Source organism: Odontesthes bonariensis, chromosome 18, assembly GCF_027942865.1.
Source record: "Odontesthes bonariensis isolate fOdoBon6 chromosome 18, fOdoBon6.hap1, whole genome shotgun sequence".
Taxonomy (NCBI): Eukaryota; Metazoa; Chordata; class Actinopteri; order Atheriniformes; family Atherinopsidae; genus Odontesthes; species Odontesthes bonariensis.
The window spans coordinates 558,889-574,399 of NC_134523.1; the positions used below are offsets into that span (position 1 = coordinate 558,889).

The 15,511-nt window shown below is 48.1% G+C and overlaps 1 protein-coding gene across 1 annotated transcript in view; it reads right to left on the reverse strand.

Moving 5' to 3' along the window:
• kiaa0319l (KIAA0319-like ortholog) overlaps positions 1 to 15,511 on the reverse strand; it is a 37,626-nt gene that overhangs the window by 20,485 nt on the left and 1,630 nt on the right. The window contains exons 2-16 of the mRNA XM_075449328.1: positions 12,118 to 12,325; positions 10,641 to 10,795; positions 9,911 to 10,024; positions 8,741 to 9,009; positions 8,571 to 8,657; positions 6,799 to 7,033; positions 5,648 to 5,746; positions 5,330 to 5,427; positions 5,151 to 5,238; positions 4,219 to 4,311; positions 4,000 to 4,132; positions 3,804 to 3,909; positions 3,042 to 3,164; positions 2,839 to 2,962; positions 113 to 245 (exon numbers count right to left, since the gene is read on the reverse strand). Coding sequence (XP_075305443.1) covers positions 113 to 245; positions 2,839 to 2,962; positions 3,042 to 3,164; positions 3,804 to 3,909; positions 4,000 to 4,132; positions 4,219 to 4,311; positions 5,151 to 5,238; positions 5,330 to 5,427; positions 5,648 to 5,746; positions 6,799 to 7,033; positions 8,571 to 8,657; positions 8,741 to 9,009; positions 9,911 to 10,004 — 1,682 coding nt within the window. The 5' untranslated portion in view covers positions 10,005 to 10,024; positions 10,641 to 10,795; positions 12,118 to 12,325. The remainder of the gene's footprint in view (positions 1 to 112; positions 246 to 2,838; positions 2,963 to 3,041; positions 3,165 to 3,803; positions 3,910 to 3,999; positions 4,133 to 4,218; positions 4,312 to 5,150; positions 5,239 to 5,329; positions 5,428 to 5,647; positions 5,747 to 6,798; positions 7,034 to 8,570; positions 8,658 to 8,740; positions 9,010 to 9,910; positions 10,025 to 10,640; positions 10,796 to 12,117; positions 12,326 to 15,511) is intronic.

The window sequence follows — 15,511 nt, forward strand, 5'->3', positions numbered from 1 at the left end:
TGGACTTTAATGAACTGGACTTTATCTCTGAAGTGTCCTGAGGTGACATTAGTTGTGACATGAGCTTTAGAAATAAAATCATCTTTCCCACAGTTCAGCTGTACGTAGTCACCTGGTCTTGGTCCAGTGGAAGGTGGCGATCTTCTGGTCGTCGCTGCTCTTACTCCCGTCCAGCGTGGTTCTGTCCACCGGCAGCGTCAGCTCCTTCTCCGGCCCGGCGTCGGCCGCCGGCGGCTTGTTGTTCTCTGGAAAACGTCACAGCAGGAAATGAAAAGAGGCGTAACGCCCGTCACGGTCTGCAGGTGTTCCACATCCTGCTGCAGCACACAGTCTGTCAGCGAGTGTTTGCAGTCATGGTGCTTATCAGCGTTAGTGCACGTACGCGCACACGTACGCCTCCCCTTTTACTGTTTGACAAACAGAAACTCACCATAACAAGAAGCTCGCTGTACGACAGACTAAAGGATCTTGGGTGGCAGGTCAGGACACTGTTGTAATGTTCAGTTGAGTGCATTAAAAGTGAGCCACCACCATGTTTAGCTGCAGAAAAAATACCTTAAACTATCTTTTTCCAACTTGAAATGTTATGACTTTTCCTAAAGGGACCCCATCATTAGAAAAAGTCAGACTTTATTTTTGTTTATGTTTCCATGTGGGCTGTACACCACTAGGGCGCAAAGATTGTCTTTTGGGTCATTTTTGACCCGTGAATTATAAAAACATTTAAACACCAGAGAAAAGTTTTTGTTTTTTTCCCTTTCAATATAATTAATTCAGAAGTAATTACTTCACATTTATATAATAGCAATAATAAACCTTTATTATGGAAAAGAAAACTGTTGGTCCAACTGACAGCTGGTTTGTGGTAAAAAAAATAAATAAATAAAAGTGTAATCCTGAAAACTGGTGATTGTCTTTTTGTATTGTGTAACAAAAAGTACATGATAAAAAATGTATTGAAAGAGATCCACAAACATATTGAAAATATATTTAATATGAATATTCCATTAAAATGTGAAACTGTGTTCTTGGGCGATATAAATTTTGAAACATGGAACATAAAAGACAAATAAATTGTTGACTATGTTATTGGCAGCTAGTAAGAAATGTGTCACTAGGAAATGGTTAAAAGTGGAACCTCCCACCATCGACAAATGGATTGAAATTGTTTACGAGATACATCTTATGGACAAGATTTCTTTTTCCCTCAAAGTTGAGAAAGAAAATTTTTATAAGATCTGGACAAAGTGGACGGAGTATGTAAAAGCAATCAGATCTGATTTTATCTGACTATACTCGTGCTTTGTTTCAACCTACCCTCTTCTATTTTTTTTATTGTATATGTATATGTGTATATATGTGTAAATATATATATATTTTTTTGTGTGTGCGATATATTGATTGCATATAGGGGTGCGCTCCTTACTTCTGTTGTTTTTGTTATTACTTCCACCTGGAACGGTTTGGGTCCGTGGGAGAAAGATCCAGAAGGGCAGCATGGACTACATCACTGAATCCTTGGCAAACTTTGTTAAGTTATCGTACATGTGTTGTGATGTATGTGATGGAGATGTGCCTTTCTGAATAAAAAGAGAATTAAAAAAAAAATGTATTGAATTGAGTTGAATAGATAAATAACAGGTGGTTTCATCATACAAAATAGATTTTGGATTTAAAATTCAATTAAGTTGCTTAATTTTGGGGCTTTGGGAGGGCGGCTCATTTCTGACCCGAAGGACAAAGGGAGTAAACACAGACCGCACAAAGGGTTAATAAAATATGACTTTTTCTAATGATGGGGTCCCTTTAGGACAGTGGTTCCCAAACTTTCCACAGCCACGTACCCCTTCAGAGATCTGACCTCCAGCCATGTACCCCCTACTCTGTAAGCCCCCCCCCACCACCACCATCACAGCACTTAACACATCAGAAATCACTTAAATTATTATTTCATTATTCACCAAACAGGTCAATTTCTACCAGCATTTTCAGTGAGCAACACCATTTCACTTTTGAAAAAAATGAATCTACCGAACATTTCTACATTTCTAGAACATATTCAGTTGTAAATCTGTCTATAAGTCTGCAATATTGGGCTGAATGTTAGAGAGTCTGAGTCTAAAATCATCCTCCACACAAAGTCTCGCTCTCCATTTTGTTTTCATAATTGTTAGGGCTGAGAATCCACTCTCACACAAGTACGTGGTGGCACATTTTCGCCTTTTTGACGAGGTTGTTAGCTTGGCCCGCCACAGGTGCAACGCTAGCATCCCGGTCAAAGGTCGACGTTGAAGGTGAAGAATAACGTGGAAGGTGCACCTTTGACTGTGGGCTGACCTGTGGTAGCAGTTCTCTGTAAGGGCAATTGATCCTTTTTAGCCATTTATCCATTTTTGGCGGTTAGCCTCGCGGCTAGCCTTTCAGTAGTGCAATTAATTCGCTGACCACTAGAGGATAGCCCATCTATGCATGGCAGTATCTTGTGTTTTTGGCACTGTGAACAGGTACTCCAGTATATGCCGGTTTAAAAATGTAATCAGGCTCTTTGCAAACCATGTTTTTACACCCTACGTCACGTTGCGTACCCCTGGGGGTACGCATACCACAGTTTGGAAACCACTGCTCTAGGAAAAGTCATAACATTTCAAGTTGGAAAAAGATAGTTTAAGGTATTTTTTCTACAGCTAAACATGGTGGTGGGTCACTTTTGACCCGCAAGAAAACAGGAGGGTGAACAGAAAGAAACGTGCACAGGGACGACCTTTTGTACACTCGTAATAAACAGGTCAGAAAGCTGGCGGCGAGCTTTAACCGAGCTGCTGACAGACGGCGTGTTACCTGGCTGCACGATGACGGTGACCTGCGAGGTGTCCTGCTGTCCCGCCGAGTCCGTCACCGTCAGCTGGAAGGTGTAGTCGCCCTCCTGCATGGCCGACAGCTGCAGAATCGGCGTGCGCACGCCCTGTACGCCACAAAGAGAGGACGGCGTGAGCCTCCAAACGCCGTAGAAACATCGGCCGAACATCTGCGGCGCGGCTCACCTGCATCTCCACCACTTTGTCCTTGCTCTCCGGGCTCAGCGACCACTCGTAGGACAGCGAGTCGTGGTCGTCGGCGCTCTGGTTCCCGCACAGCGTGATGGAGTTACGCGGCAGCTGGATGACCTGGAGTTACAGGAGCAGAGGCGGAGTTACAGACGCAGAGGCGGGGTTACAGACGCAGAGGCGGAGTTACAGGAGCAGAGGCGGAGTTACAGGAGCAGAGGCGGAGTTACAGACGCAGAGGCGGGGTTACAGACGCAGAGGCGGGGTTACAGGAGCAGAGGCGGAGTTACAGGAGCAGAGGCGGGGTTACAGACGCAGAGGCGGGGTTACAGGAGCAGAGGCGGGGTTACACACGCAGAGGCGGGGTTACAGGAGCAGAGGCGGGGTTACACACGCAGAGGCGGGGTTACAGGAGCAGAGGCGGAGTTACAGGAGCAGAGGCGGGGTTACAGACGCAGAGGCGGGGTTACAGACGCAGAGGCGGGGTTACAGGAGCAGAGGCGGAGTTACAGGAGCAGAGGCGGGGTTACACACGCAGAGGCGGGGTTACACACGCAGAGGCGGGGTTACGGGAGCAGAGGCGGGGTTACGGGAGAAGAGGCGGGGTTACAGGAGCAGAGGCGGGGTTACGGGAGCAGAGGCGGGGTTACAGGAGCAGAGGCGGAGTTACGGGAGCAGAGGCGGGGTTACAGACGCAGAGGCGGGGTTACAGACGCCGCGGCGCCTGACAGAAACAGAGTTGAGGGAAGGTGTTTGGACCTGGTTGGGGCCGGCGTTGGCCACAGGCCGGTAGTCCTTGGCTTTGTTGACGGAGAGCGCCGCCTGAGTCGAGTTTGTGGCTCCGTCTGAATCCGTCACGGTCAAACTGGTGAAGAAGGACAGACACGGGAAACGTTTCACCGTTATATCACACAGCAGGCGTGTTGCTCACACCTGAAACAGGAAACACTCGTACCTGAAGGTGTAGTTCCCCGGCACCAGGCCGGTCAGGGTGAGCACGGTGGTGTCGGCGGACACCTTCTCCTCCCTCAGCGGGCCTTTGACCTCCTCCCAGTGCCACGCCACCACCTTGTCGTCGTCGGTGCTCTCTGAGGGGGGGGTAACAAACGGGAGGTTTTAGGGTTAAAGCCTCAGCGGCTGCAGGGAAACATGCGTTTGTGTCGCTGAGACTCACGGCTGCCGTCGATCACCGTGGAGCTGGTGGGCAGCGAGATCTCCTGGAACCTCGGGGAAACCACGGCAACCGGAGGCTTGTTGACCCGCGGCTCTGTCGGGTGGAAAATGAGGCGTTAGGTCGCTCGCTGAGCATCAGAGGCAGAACGGGACGGTTCAACGCCGATCCTGGAGGTTTGGTTAGAGCTAACAGGAAGGATAGCTGTTCCCCTACCGAGTCATGTGATCAAACGGCTCAACAGGAAGTCGATGCTTCTGGAGCCTGAAGGCCGACACTAGCTCTGACATTTGGATTATTGTTGTATTTATGTGTCATTTCAGTGGATTTTTAACTTATAGTACGAAGCAGAAATATTTCTCCAGATAAATCTGATTTTTTAATTGTTGTCGGATCAAAAACAGGAAACTTATCTTAATTATTGTGTTCTTCAGCAGGTTAAAACTCAGTGAATCCAACCTCAGATCAACACATCAACACTGTCTCATTATTTATGGAACAAAAACTGAGACAAAACTCAGAAGGAGTGAAAGGTTAAAGGTCACCCCAAGGTCAGAAACCCAAGAGCTACATCTCAGACTCTGCAGGCCTCAGTCAGCATGTTAAAGGTTAAAGGTCACCCCGAGGTCAGAAACCCAAGAGCTACATCTCAGACTCTGCAGGCCTCAGTCAGCATGGTAAAGGTTAAAGGTCACCCCGAGGTCAGAAACCCAAGAGCTACATCTCAGACTCTGCGGGCATCAGTTAGCATGTTAAAGGTTAAAGGTCATGACAGCACAATTAGAAACGATTAGGAAGCAAACTTCAGACCCAGTGACATCACGCCAGGAGGCGGAGCCACAGCTGCAGCATGTTTTAACAGGTGACCATCAGAGAAGCTGAAGTCAGCGCTCCTCCTCCGCGTCTGAGGACGAATGGCTCGTGGCCACGCTCACCTGGTTTGACGGTGACGTTGACGAAAGCTTCTCCGTGGGCGCCTTCGCCGCCCACCGTCACCCCGAACTCGTACAGGCCCACCGTCAGCTGACGGAGAGGAGACACAAACACAGGAGGTGAGCCGCCTGCGGCCTTTTAAAGAGGATGAACACCAGAGGGCGCCGGCTGCGGTCTGCACCTTGCTGAGCTTCAGGGTGGTGCTCTTCTTCCCCTCCATCTCCCCGCTGTAATCTTTGGGATGAGTTATCAGCCGCCAGTCAAATGCATAGTTGGTCCCTGCAGAGATCGAACAAGTCGCCCGTTTCATTCCAACTTACCCAACAGCTAACCGGAGCTAACCGAAGCTAACCGGAGCTAACCGGAGCCAACCGGAGCTAACCGGAGCTAACCGGAGCCAACCGGAGCTAACCGGAGCTAACCGAAGCTAACCGGAGCTAACCGGAGCTAACCGGAGCTGCTGCTTTAACAACACGGAGAGGAGCTGATGGGGGCTCACCTGCAGGGGGCGTCGGCACCACGAAGGCGTTGAGCTCCACCTCGTTGCGAGGCAGCGTCACCTCCACGCTCTCTCCTGCCGACACCACCAGATCCTTCACTGTGAGGTCAGAACAGAGCCGGGAGGCGAGTTAAAGACACGAAGACCGCTGGGAGAGCTCCCATGATGCACCTCTCCTCCCTTTAGTGACAAAGCTGTAAAATCTGCACCTTCCTGCTCAGCATGTTGATGGAGAAGCTGATTATTCAGCAGCTTGGAAAGAAGAATGCAGGTAAATCTGAGTCAGTGTTCGTGTTCCTGCATCGGACTTAAAGGGACAGTTCGCCTCTTCTGACATGAAGCTGTGTAACATCCCATATCAGCAGCATCATTTCTGAACATCTTCTTACCCCCTGCTGCGTCCTGTGAGCAGAGTTCCAGCCTCGTTTTGGTGTTGATGAAGGTAGTCCGGCTAGTTGGCTGGGGTTTAAAAAATAAAGCGTTTTGTTTCTCAGAACAATATGCGTTCAACAGAGTAATACATTTGCATCACAAAATGGTTCTCCAGGAAAAAGTCAGAGCTCACAATCGCTTGGCCCTATTTTCTCTCCCTTCGTATCACTGCCTGCTGTGCAGACCGAGCAGCAAACACCGTAACAGGCGCGGCTGTCGGCAGGCGGCAGCAGGCAGTGTTACGAAGGGAGAGAAAATAGCGCCAAGAGATTGTGAGCTCTGACTTTTTCCTGGAGAACCATTCTGTGATGCAAATGTATTACTCTGTTGAACGCATATTGTTCTGAGAAGCAAAACGCTTTAGTTTTTAAACCCCAGCCAACTAGCCGGACTACCTTCATCAACACCAAAACGAGGCTGGAACTCTGCTCACAGGACGCAGCAGGGGGTAAGAAGATGTTCAGAAATGATGTTGCTGATATGGGATGTTACACAGCTTCATGTCAAAAGAGGCGAACTGTCCCTTTAATGGATAGGACAGTTTTAGAGAGACAGGAAGCAGGGGGCAGAGAGAGGGGGAACAACACGCAGCAAAGGGCCGTCCGATGCGGGATCGACATGCTGATCTCAAAAAGATGTGAGATCCTTCAGGGAGGAGGAAGTGACTACAAGTTATTCCTGTTTGGAGAAGCTCAGCACACACCAGGTGACTGACTCACCGGCCTGAGCAGGAGTCGTCGTGGCGACGGCGGCGTCTGTCGGGGTGATGACATCACTGCTGTTGGAAGACTGGGTGGGATCCACGGCGCCGGCGGCCGTTGGGTTCTGTGACGGAGCGGCGTCAGCGTCTGAGCTCCCGTTGGCCGACAGGTTCCTCTGGGCCGTCTGGAGCAGAGCGGCGGCGCTGCTGGGCGCCGCGGAGGACGGGGGACGCACTTCCTGTTTGGAGCTTTCCTGCAGACGGTCGGAATGAGAATGTTTGAATCCAGAACCACAAAGAACACAAGGAGCAGATGTGCAGCAGGACTCCAGATGTGAGAACCTGATTCTTTCCTGACAGAACATGTGGAAAAGTCCTTTTAACTCTGACAGAAGGTGTTTGTAAAACGTGAACTGGACCGACCCGGTCAGAACCAGAACCCTGAAGCTGCTCAGATGCTGTGAGGCGATTAAAAATGGACTCAAACAGACGGACAGAGGGGGTCAGAACTTTAACAGGAAATGACATCACATTTCTCAGGAGAGAGAATCCTGGTTGGTTATATTATCTATTATGTGCTGATAGGGCTGGACGATTTTTTCGGTTTAAATATTAAACCGCAATTTTTTTTTTCTCTACGGTTTTTGAAATGGCTGAACCGAAAAAATGGGGATTTAAAAACATTTCTAGACTTTTATTTGTTTTGCTTTAAGGGACTCCGTAGCCACCAAAGTGCCTGCAAAAACAGCAGGTAACCATGGCAACAGCCATTCCTTATGACCAGAAAGGGCCCCGGTGGCAGGCCATCACAGATCTGTGACTTATTACATATTATTACATAGCAACAGATATTCCTGTCTCGCTTTGGAGAGACTAACATGTATTGTAAAAAAGAAAAAGATTTTTTCTCACTTGTGGAGACTTTCTGGAAACTCACAACCCTGAATTGTGATTAAACTGTATAAGTTCTGGAATTTGTGCACTGCTGTGACTCTATTGGAAGGTAATTTTCTTTTATTAATTATTATTTATCTACATTAGTATCATTTTGTTTGTTTTATTCTATGTTTATTTGTTTATTTATTTTTATTATTATTATTGCCAGATGGGGATATAATGTTCATGTTTAAATGTCAAGGTTTAAAATCAATGAAAAATCATAATAAAAAATGTTTAAAAAAAAACAACATAGCAACAGATATGGTCCTCATCTACACCGTAGCAAAAAAACGGGTTCATTAAGATGCTGCAAACGATGGACCTGAAGTATCAACAGCATTTCGCCACAGTTGCATTAATTTATAGAACAAAACAAGAGCTACAGTCATAGTAAACATAGTTTATTATTCCGCCACCACTGACCTACGGTCCGGCCGAACCACTTTTTTCAGGGATGGCCAACAAGAGATTTTTTTTTTCAGTTTGAAATTTTTGCACATTAATGACAGCCAAATGGTGCCGTTTTTATTTCATTTGTTGTTTTTTATTCTTGAACTGATTTGTTCACATAGGCCGAGACTACTTGGTAATCTCATTTGTGTCAATAAAGAAAATATGTATTTAAATTTTTGCCTTGGTCTGGTTTGTTTAGAGAAAATAAATCGAGGTTTAAAGCGAAAATCGTCCATTAGTTAGAAAAACAAAAATGGAGATTTTATTTTAAGGCCAAATCGCCCAGCCCTATGGTCTGATATTTGTTGGTAAAGAACGAAACATTTAAGGGTTGTTCAGACTTTTTCCACACATCCTCAGGTCAGTTTGCATCTCAAAATAAAAACCGTGTGTTGTTACCGTGTTGGTGAGGTTTCCCGTGTGGGTTCTGTGGCTTCCTGCTTTCGGGGCGCGGCGAGGATTCCTGCGCTTCTTCCTGACGGGACCCTTCAGAGGAAACAAACAGAACTGGGATCAGCTCCCCGACAGGTTAAGGTGGCGCCCGGCTGCGGCGGTACGGCTGCTGGTACCTTGGACAGCAGCTGCAGGAGGCCCAGGGACTCCTGGTGAGGCTGCGGCAGCGCGGCCACGGGGCAGCCTCCTCTCTGGGAGCAGCTGAGCAGCACGCAGCGGCCCCCCAGGCTCCACACGGCCCCGCAGCTCGGCTCCAGGCAGCAGGACTCCCAGCACGTGGCCCCGCCTCGCCCCGCCGCCAGAGGGTACCAGCCCAGGCTGATGGTGCCGCTCCAGTGGATCCCCAGCACGCCGCCGGTGACCCGGCACAGACCGGCCGCCACACCTGGAGTAGGACAGAGAGAAGGGAGGTTCTGTGACTGTGTTCCAAACCGCATACTTCTCCTACTAACTTTCTGAGTTAGTATGCGAGTTTGAGTAAGCAGAAGTTCCCGGATGCATACTAGATTCTCCTAAATGTTGGGTATGCATCATGAGGTTACTACTCATACTCAAACTACCCAAGATGCAACGTAACGTGACGTCGCCGATCGACATTTCCTGTCAAAACGGCAGTTTCAAGCTAGCTACAACGAGGGTAGGTTCACTTCCTGTTTTCAAAACAAAAGCACCAATTGTATGGTAATGGCTTTCCCTATGATAAAAGGCAACGGGTATTTTATTTTGTGAAAATAACCGGAGAACCAGCCCTTTGGACACAGATGAGTCCGTCTGTGCATCACAGGATAAATAAAGTTTCACTTTGAATTGCTCTGAGATGGAGCCGGTTCCCTCCTGATTCTGGTCCCGGCTCAGAGCCTCAGAACCTCAGATCTCTGTGCTGCTGCACATCAGCAGCTGGCAGGTAACGCGGTTAGATGTGAGCGCGCTCAGAAAGAACCCGTTATCTCTGAGAGGTTCTGGTTCTGCTGAGCAGAGAAAACAAAGAGAACCGACTGGAGTTTCCCGTCTGTCAACACGTAAACAGGCCGGTGCCTCAGTGCAGCTCTGCATGAGAGTGCACAAAGAGGCTCAGTTAGCCTGAGAAAAGGCACGTGCACGCTCACACATGCACGCTCACACATGCACACACACACACACACACACACACACACACACACACACACTGCGCCCGAACAGAGCGCCATTGTCCGGCGTCGCCCTGGGCCGAGCTTCAGGCTGAAGGATGGCGTCCCACCCTGAGCAATCACAGCTTCTTCTTATCAGGACAGTTTGCTTTGTGTTACCTGTGGGCGGAGCCAGGAGCCAGAGGTAGGTCAGTGGGAGGAGCCACAGGAGAGGTGAGCTCCAGGTGAGCAGCTTCTGATGTGCAGAGGACATTTTACAGGAGGATCCAGAACCTGCGGAGAGGAACAGACCCAGTTACTGCTGCTTCATTCCTGCATTTACAGAGAGGCTGACCTCTCAGAGCAACATCTGTCCAGCTGCTGACCCCTCAGAGCAACATCTGTCCAGCTGCTGACCCCTCAGAACAACATCTGTCCAGCTGCTGACCTCTCAGAGCAACATCTGTCCAGCTGCTGACCTCTCAGAGCAATATCTGTCCAGCTGCTGACCCCTCAGAGCAACATCTGTCCAGCTGCTGACCTCTCAGAGCAACATCTGTCCAGCTGCTGACCCCTCAGAGCAACATCTGTCCAGCTGCTGACCCCTCAGAACAACATCTGTCCAGCTGCTGACCTCTCAGAGCAACATCTGTCCAGCTGCTGACCTCTCAGAGCAACATCTGTCCAGCTGCTGACCTCTCAGAGCAATATCTGTCCAGCTGCTGACCCCTCAGAGCAACATCTGTCCAGCTGCAGACAGATGCTGACCAACAGCCATCAGATGGATCTGGACCTTTTATTCTAACATCTTAATAAGTAACACAGCTGTTCTGATAAAGTGCTTTAACATCTGCTTTAACATCTGCTTTAACATCTGCAGAGCCAGGCGAACTGCAGCTGATGACATCACCTGCGTCCTGGTCAGGTGGTGGAAGGAGACGCGGGGGGGAGTTAGGTGGGCAGCGAGGTGCTGTGGGGTGACGGCTGAGGACGAATCAACACCAGCACTCTGAGAAACAGATCCAACATGGCCGCCTCAGGAGGCTTCACAGGTCCGACACCAACCTGGAGACGAGAAACAAACTCATTTACCTGTTAATAAATAAATAAATATAATTCTGACCTCAGCTGCATCATCAGTGCAACAGCACGACAGCGTTTAAAAGTGAAACATCACAGAGAAGAGAAACTGCTCCTTCTTTCTGACTTTTAGATGCAGAAACAGTGAAAACGATCCGTGTTCACGATGTGATGGAACTTGTCTGAGTCTGTTTATGAGTCCAGTTTTATGGTGTAAAGACATCAGATAATCAGCTGACCAAAGGACATCACTTTCAGATCCTGCTCATCTGCTGGAGATAGTTCTTTAGGCCTGACACTTCTTCTTCTGTCCTCCACTTGTCCAGTTTCCTCAAATGTTTTAAGGACACGCTGCACACCATGCTGAGATATGCCAAGTTTCCAGCTAACAGCTCTTTGGGAATCACCTTGTTGCTGCAGAAATCCTGTTTTCTGTCTGTCACACTGTGTTATCTTTGCTGTTTTTCACACATGCAGCTAAAGAAATGGGAACAAATCTTAATTCCAGTCTAAAACCCACAAAGAGCTTCTAGATTATTCATTTCTGGTGGCATAAAGCAGTTTAATCATTTCATTTATATTCATTGTTCCATAATTAGTCATTAGATTATATCTTATATTCCTTTTTTAAGCTTTAAATGGAATCTTATTTACTTTTTCTTGATGTTGAATAACATATAATTCTTATTATTGTCTGTTGTTTTTCTACTTTTAGACATGATAACATTCATTATTTTGGGATTAGGATTTTTTAAAAACTGAATTTCTTATATTAATTTGACTCTTTTGGTAACTGAAAGCAGTTTTAACGTAAATGTAGAAAAAAGTTGAAACTATGAAGCTGTTTTTCACAGATGCAGCTAAAGAAATGGGAACAAATGATGTGTCTCTGTGACAGGCTGCTGGGAACAAAGTGCCTAAAGATCCAGTTTAAAATGTGGACACAACACTGGTTCATCCCTTGAGTTAGGAGCCTTTTTCCTGCCTGAATGGTTCACAGCTCAGAGTTAAGTGGCTGAACAAAGAAAAAACACATTCCTCTGAAGATGCTCAGGTACAAGGACTGGACTGAAGATGAGGGAAGAAGCAGAAAATGTCCAAAGAGAAACTCTGAGAGCTTCAGGAAGCTGCAGAACTGCTGATCAGGACACTTTAAAGGTCACAGGAACAGAAATGAGGCTGAATCAGAGCATTGATGACAGAGTTCTTACAGCAGAGTGGAGAAAGCTCTTAAAGGAAACACGTCGAACACTTTGCAGGAATCAGGATGTTCTGGTTCAATTGTTCAGATGTTCTGATCCACTAACCTGTCCAATCAGCTGAGCCCGAGTTTTCCTCCCAGCTGAGCAGCTGCAGGTAAACAGGATCCAGATCTCAGTCCCTGTGCTGCATCTTCTGGGCTGATAACAGCTTCTCTAACAGGACTCTGTGGCTGTTCCTCCTCTCAAGACGTCCAGCCTGAGTTTCCTCTGAAGCTCTCTGCAGTAACACCTCCTCCCCAGGTTCTTCTGGATGCTGCAGAAAGGAATGAAGCTGCTTTAACTGAAGTGTCTTTATGAAACAAATCAGAAACTTTTTATTAAAGCGGAAAAAATCTAATCAAACAAGATTGAACTGAAACAGAAGAATATAGAAGATAAAATGTGAAAACAGGTTCCTCACAGCGGAGACTTTACTGCATTTTAATCTTCATCTTTGTTGTTGTTTTTCTGATTTATTGTGTTTATTTACAGTTTCTTTCGCTGAAGTTTTATCTGCCTCCAAGTTTCTGTTCTCATTCGATAAAAAGTCACATTTTCCTGAAGTTACCCCTGCCCCTCCTTTCCCGAGAGAGAAGTTACCCCTGCCCCTCCTTTCCTGAAGGAGAAGAGAAGAAGCCCCAGTACTGAGCCTTGGGGCATCCCTGCCCCTAGAAACATAGGGTTGGTTCTAGAAACACAGGCTAGGTTCTAGTAACACAGGCCGGGTTCCAGAAACACAGGCCAGGTTCTAGAAACACAGGCCGGGTTCCAGGAACAAAGGCCAGGTTCTAGAAACACAGGCCGGGTTCTAGAAACACAGGCCGGGCTCTAGAAACACAGGCCGGGGCTCTAGAAACACAGGCCGGGCTCTAGAAACACAGGCCGGGTTCTAGAAACACAGGCCAGGTTCTAGAAACACAGGCCGGGTTCTAGAAACACAGGCCAGGTTCTAGAAACACAGGCCGGGTTCTAGAAACACAGGCCGGGCTCTAGAAACACAGGCCGGGGCTCTAGAAACATAGGCCGGGCTCTAGAAACACAGGCCGGGTTCTAGAAACACAGAGCAGGTTCTAGAAACACAGGCCGGGTTCTAGAAACACAGGCCGGGTTCCAGAAACACAGGCCAGTTTCTAGAAACACAGGCCAGGTTCTAGAAACACAGGCCGGGTTCTAGAAACACAGGCCAGGTTCTAGAAACACAGGCCGGGCTCTAGAAACACAGGCCGGGTTCTAGAAACACAGACCAGGTTCTAGAAACATAGGCCGGGTTCTAAAAACACAGGCCGGGTTCTAGAAACACAGGCCGGGCTCTAGAAACACAGACCGGGTTCTAGAAACACAGGTCAGGTTCTAGAAACACAGGCCAGGTTCTAGAAACATAGGCCGGGTTCTAGAAAAGAAACACAGGTAAGGTTCTAGTAACACAGGCCGGGTTCTAGAAACACAGGCCGGGTTCTAGAAACACAGGCCGGGCTCTAGAAACACAGGCCGGGGCTCTAGAAACACAGGCCGGGCTCTAGAAACACAGGCCGGGTTCTAGAAACACAGACCAGGTTCTAGAAACATAGGCCGGGTTCTAAAAACACAGGCCGGGTTCTAGAAACACAGGCAGGGCTCTAGAAACACAGGCCGGGCTCTAGAAACACAGACCGGGTTCTAGAAACACAGGTCAGGTTCTAGAAACACAGGCCAGGTTCTAGAAACATAGGCCGGGTTCTAGAAAAGAAACACAGGTAAGGTTCTAGTAACACAGGCCGGGTTCTAGAAACACAGGCCGGGTTCTAGAAACACAGGCCGGGCTCTAGAAACACAGGCCGGGGCTCTAGAAACACAGGCCGGGCTCTAGAAACACAGGCCGGGTTCTAGAAACACAGACCAGGTTCTAGAAACACAGGCCGGGTTCTAGAAACACAGGCCGGGTTCCAGAAACATAGGCCAGTTTCTAGAAACATAGGCTAGTTTCTAGAAACACAGGCCAGGTTCTAGAAACACAGGCCGGGTTCTAGAAACACAGGCCAGGTTCTAGAAACACAGGCCGGGCTCTAGAAACACAGGCCGGGTTCTAGAAACACAGGCCGGTTCTAGAAACATAGGCCGGGTTCTAAAAACACAGGCCGGGTTCTAGAAACACAGGCAGGGCTCTAGAAACACAGGCCGGGCTCTAGAAACACAGACCGGGTTCTAGAAACACAGGTCAGGTTCTAGAAACACAGGCCAGGTTCTAGAAACATAGGCCGGGTTCTAGAAAAGAAACACAGGTAAGGTTCTAGTAACACAGGCCGGGTTCTAGAAACACAGGCCAGGTTCTAGAAACACAGGCCAGGTTCTAGAAACACAGGCTTGGTTCTAGTAACACAGGCCGGGTTCCAGAAACATAGGCCGGGTTGGCGGGTTCTAGAAAAGAAACACAGGTCAGGTTCTAGAAACACAGGCCAGGTTCTAGAAAAGAAACACAGGTCAGGTTCTAGAAACACAGGCCGGGTTCTAGAAAAGACACACAGGCCAGGTTCTAGAAACACAGGCTTGGTTCTAGAAAAGAAACATAGGCCGGGTTCTAGTAACACAGGCCAGGTTCTAGAAACATAGGCCAGATTCTAGAAACACAGGCCGGGTTCTAGAAACAGAGGCCAGGTTCTAGAAACACAGGCTCGGTTCTAGAAACACAGGCCTGGTTCTAGAAAAGAAACATAGGCCGGGTTCTAGTAACACAGGCCGGGTTCTAGAAACACAGGACGGGTTCTAGAAACACAGGCCAAGTTCTAGAAACACAGGCTTGGTTCTACAAACACAGGCCGGGTTCTAGAAACACAGGCCGGGTTCTAGAAACATAGGCCGGGTTCTAGAAACACAGGCTTGGTTCTAGAAACACAGGCCGGGTTCTAGAAACACAGGCTTGGTTCTAGAAACATAGGCCGGGTTCTAGAAAAGAAACATAGGCCAGGTTCTAGAAACACAGGGCGGGTTCTAGAAACACAGGCTTGGTTCTAGAAACACAGGCCGGGTTCTAGAAACACAGGCCGGGTTCTAGAAAACATAGGCCAGGTTCTAGAAACACAGGCTTGGCTCTAGAAACATAGGCCGGGTTCTAGAAAAGAAACATAGGCCAGGTTCTAGAAACACAGGCCAGGTTCCAGGCTTGGTTCTAGAAACACAGGCCTGGTTCTAGAAACATAGGCCGGGTTCTAGAAAAGAAACATAGGCCAGGTTCTAGAAACACAGGCCGGGTTCTAGAAACACAGGCTTGGTTCTAGAAACATAGGCCGGGTTCTAGAAAAGAAACATAGGCCGGGTTCTAGTAACACAGGCCGGGTTCTAGAAACACAGGCCAGGTTCTAGAAACACAGGCTTGGTTCTAGAAACAGGCCTGGTTCTAGAAACACAGGCTTGGTTCTAGAAACATAGGCCGGGTTCTGGAAAAGAAACATAGGCCGGGTTCTAGTAACACAGGCCGGGTTCTAGA